The sequence below is a fragment of the Fragaria vesca genome, linkage group LG3, assembly GCF_000184155.1.
Source record: "Fragaria vesca subsp. vesca linkage group LG3, FraVesHawaii_1.0, whole genome shotgun sequence".
In the NCBI taxonomy this organism is placed as follows: domain Eukaryota; kingdom Viridiplantae; phylum Streptophyta; class Magnoliopsida; order Rosales; family Rosaceae; genus Fragaria; species Fragaria vesca.
This window is the reverse complement of record NC_020493.1, coordinates 19280196-19284604: the sequence shown is the minus strand read 5'-3', so window position 1 is coordinate 19284604 and position 4409 is coordinate 19280196. Positions and strand designations below refer to the sequence as shown.

General features: G+C 37.3%; 1 protein-coding gene across 1 annotated transcript in view; it reads left to right on the top strand.

Annotated features, from left to right (window-relative positions):
• The first annotated feature begins 2172 nt into the window (after positions 1-2172).
• LOC101290748 overlaps positions 2173-4409 on the top strand; it is a 3236-nt gene continuing 999 nt past the window's right edge. Inside the window, exons 1-2 of the mRNA XM_004295939.1 lie at positions 2173-2844; positions 3020-3798. Of these exons, the coding sequence (XP_004295987.1) occupies positions 2173-2844; positions 3020-3798 (1451 nt within the window). The remainder of the gene's footprint in view (positions 2845-3019; positions 3799-4409) is intronic.

Here is a 4409-nt window from a genome sequence, read left to right as displayed (position 1 = left end):
TCATATCATATATAGTTTGATTCAGGGTGATGTTTTAATAAATCTGGGGAAGAAAATCAAAAGGTCGGAACTGATAATGTGGTTGACGGTGATCATGGTGTGTGGATAGTTTTGGTAGATTTTGTTAATAATGTGGTTGTGTACCTATGGTTGTATCAAGTTTAAGTTTTCGTTGGAAATGAAATGAAATTTCTGTTCCTCTGTATTTGGCTTGCAAAATTTGCCCTCAACTGAAAACTGAACTGGAAACCAAAATTTGCTAGGCCGACTACTTTGGTTACTCGAAGTATTGGTTCGGTCGGTTTAGTTTCAATTAACCTGAATTTGTTTATGAGAAATTCGTTCGAATGGTATGTAAACTTTTGCTCATTATAAACTTTGGTATATCAAATTTTAAAAATATCAGAATGATATCTCATGTTTCCATCACAACCTAAGATTGGTATATATAGCCATTTAAGTTGACCAATTTACCTTTAATTTCTCTTTTTTTCTTAGTTTTTTTTATATTTGTTTTCATATTCCAGAAATATTAAAAGGGGTTTTAGAATTTGATAATTCGGGTTGATCTTTATAAACTTGAAGAAGATTGAAGAGAAACATACAGAAGTTCAATCTTTGTTGTTTATGCTGACACTCAAAAATCTTGTTGTTGCCGTTGACAATGAAGGATAATTGAGATGAAAAACTTATTATTAACAAGGAGAAAGTGACGATGAATTTTTTTTCTACGTTCCTAAAAATATAAAAAACCAAAAAAAGAAAATTGGAATATGAAAACAAAGAAAAGAATTTAAGGGTATATTGGTCATCTTTTTTTGGTTTGAGGGTAAATTAGTCATCTTAATAGCTATATATACTAATCTTAGGTCGGGATGAAAACATGAAATACCAATCTAATATTTTTAAAACTTGGTATACCAAAGTTTATAAGGAACAAAAGTTTGTATATCATTCAGACGAATTTCTCTTTGTTTATTTAGGGCTAGTTTGGTATTATTGTGACTTTAAAAAAAAAAAAAAACTGCTGCAAAAATAATCAGCTGTGAATTAAAACAGTTTTATGTTTGGTAAATATTAGTTTTAAAAGTGTTGCCAAGATAAAATTTATTAATTTCTAGTATTTTTAGTGACAACTGCTTTTAAAAGTAACATTCAGGTTGCTACTAAAAACTGCTGCCAGTGACTTATAATTTTCAAAAAAAACTGATTTTCTTTCATTTACCAGACACTATAAAATCTACAAGTTCGGATAGAAGCTGATTTTTTTAAAAGCGAAGCTGTACCAAACTAGGCCTTAGAAGTTAAGCTTTGATTATGAGCCATTGTCCTGATTCTCACATATGTACCATAGAAGTTAAAAATACTACCGATTTACACATATGTACTATAGAAGTTAAAAATACATAACCAAATGAAATGCTAGGCGACACGTCTAGAGGGATTCAGCAGGTGCCGATGGTGTCGCTGTCGATGGTAGTGAGCCATGTCTGGTGCGGCCAAGGTGGCAGCGGCGTGGCTGCTGTATTATGCTTCTTAGGCTTGGACCGGTGGGCTTGGGTCTGGGGTCCAAGTTAAATTTTTCTCTCAAATTTTTGTTATTGTTAGTATAGGTTAACTATTTACAGTTTATGTTGGTAATAATATCTTGTAATACAGTCTCATTCACACGGTCACTAGCTAACCACGGAACACTTGCTCAACTACTATTAGATTAGGCTCATAAAAATCCAATGGATAAGAAATAATGATACCAAAATTAAACCAAAATCATTACTTTATATTTTTTTTAATAATTTTCAAATGACAATTGGGTCAATTAGTACTGAAAATAGAACACTCAGACGGTCAGATATCATATCTCTCTCTCTCTCGTTCATCGTCTTTTATGTAATCATGTTATATATCTAATGAATGTCGCATTATGTCATCACAGTGACAAAGCATATGAAGTAGCTATTTAATTTGTGCACTCTTTGCCAATTGATGCTTATTAGAATACATAAGTATTGTGGAGGCTATTCGTAAGCTAAACAAAACAGTGTAGGGTGATCTTGAATGTATTGGTTACTTGTATGTACATTGGGCCTGGACGTTCCCTAAACTCCTCCAAACCCTATATAAGCACAAAAGTCACCCCAAAATCCTAGAAAGTCCCTCTCTGAAGGACTCATGACCAGTACCAGTAGAGTCCCCTTCTCCTCCGTCGACTACGATTTCCTCACCGTCTCCGATCACCGCCACGACCACGATTTCATGGAAATTGACACCCTCGAATCCGACACCGAATTCGCCTTCAACCTCCAACTCCAAGAAGCCCTAGCCGCCTCCCTCGCCCCTCAACCCTCCTCCTCCGCCGCCGCTTCCGTCCTCGTAGGAATGGAGCAGGCGCTCAAGGACAGCGTGCAGAGCGAGATTGAATTGCGGCGGGCGAGAGAGGACCTCGCCCGCGCGATTCACGACGCCAAGGTCGCGAGGGAGATCGTCGAAATTCCCGACGACGAGTGGGAACAGTCCGGCGCCGACTTCGCCAAGCCGTTTGATGTAGGCTCTTCGTCGGCGGCGGCGGCGGAGAGTGAGGAGAGCGATTTCAGGCTGTATTTCAAGGGATTGGTGAGCGAGGAACAGGTTGGGGATCAGAAATTGGTGCTGGCCGGAATCGGAGTAGCGATATGTGATTCCAGGGGTAATCTGGTTTTCGAGGTTAAGAAACCGTTGATTGGGAATGGGCTTAGTAGAAATTCGGCCCAATTGAAAGCCTTGATCGAAGGACTTACTGTTGCTCTGTGTTTGGGAATGAAGCGAATTACATTCTTCTGTGATAACAATCCAATTTTTCAGTTTGTAAGTGATCTCTCTTGGCTATTTTATAGGTTTTCTAATCAAATTTATTTAGTTTTGTGTTTTTATGGCGTAATTTAACAACTATAAGAAGATTTTTAAATTGGGTATAATATTAAAATTGTAGAACATGCCGTGATGAAGAATTTAGTTTTAAGTTGTATTTGAACATTTGCAGATTAATGGGAAATGGTCAGCAAAGCAGCAAAAGGTATTAGATCTTGTTAATCAGGTTAAGAGTCTTCGAAGTAAGTTTACGCAATGCAACTCCAGGCTTGTGCCTCGGTTGGAAATTAAGTTTGCATCTAAACTTGCAAGAGAGGCCATAGAGTCTCACTCTCAGATGAAGCCTGCGGAATCCAGCAATAGTAAGAATGTGAAAGAGACTTGTGTGATCTGCATGGAAGATAGTGATGTTAGTCAGATTTTTTCGGTTGATGGCTGCCTTCATCGGTATTGCTTTTCTTGTATGAAACAGCATGTGGAAGTGAAATTGTTTGATGGGATCCTTCCTAAATGTCCTCATGAAGCTTGTAAGTCTGACCTTAGTGTTGACAGTTGTGTGAAATTCTTGACACCTAAACATGTTGACACTATGCGCCAGGCAATAAAGGAAGCTTCAATTCCAGCAACTGATAGAGTTTATTGCCCATATCCAAGGTGCTCTCTCTTAATGTCGAAAAGTGAGGTTTTACAATATGCTAAGGAAACCTTGACGGGGGCTGTGGAACGATCAGGACTAAGGAGATGCATGAAATGTCAATACCGTTTTTGCATCAACTGTAAAGTCCCTTGGCACAAAAGCATCACATGTGCTGACTACAAAAGGTCGAATCCTAATCCTCCAGAAGAGGACACAAAGCTAAATTCCCTTGCTTCAAGTAAGCTTTGGCGCCAGTGTGTGAAGTGCAGCCATATGATTGAACTTATTGAAGGTTGCTACCACATGACTTGCAGGTATTTACTCATTTCTTTTCTAGTGGATGCCTCTTATTTTTATTTTATTTTTTATCAAGTACTTCATAATATGTCTGAAAAGTAATTTTACTGATCTGATATTGGTGACTGCTCTTGTCTTTGTCATAACCCGATAAGCAAAAGACCATCTTTTGTCTTTAATAAACTTGCCCTCTCTATGTTTAGTGGCTTTAATTTTTCATTTTATAGTTAGTAAACCATAATGATAATTCTGAGATGATTTGCAACTGACGGTAACAGCAAAGGTGGGCAGAGTAGTGAGTGATACATTTGTAAGAGTTAAGACAGTCTGCTTTCTTACATATAATCTTGTATATGAAGTAGAAACAGTTGTGGGACGAGTTATTGAGGAAAAGGGTGAAAATCAAAAGTTGATATAGTTGAAAGTGGATGGGTAAGGCTTGATGACCTTTGATTTGTGAATAACATGATGTTAACAAACTAGTTGGTTTGTGAAATGAGTGCGGCTATTGGGACAGTATACCTCTCATTCTCTCTACACCTTCATTTTACTTTTAAATATAAACATTTGCTCATTAGACCTCATTTCAAATTCCTAAAATAGCCTTGTTTATGTAATTCACATATAT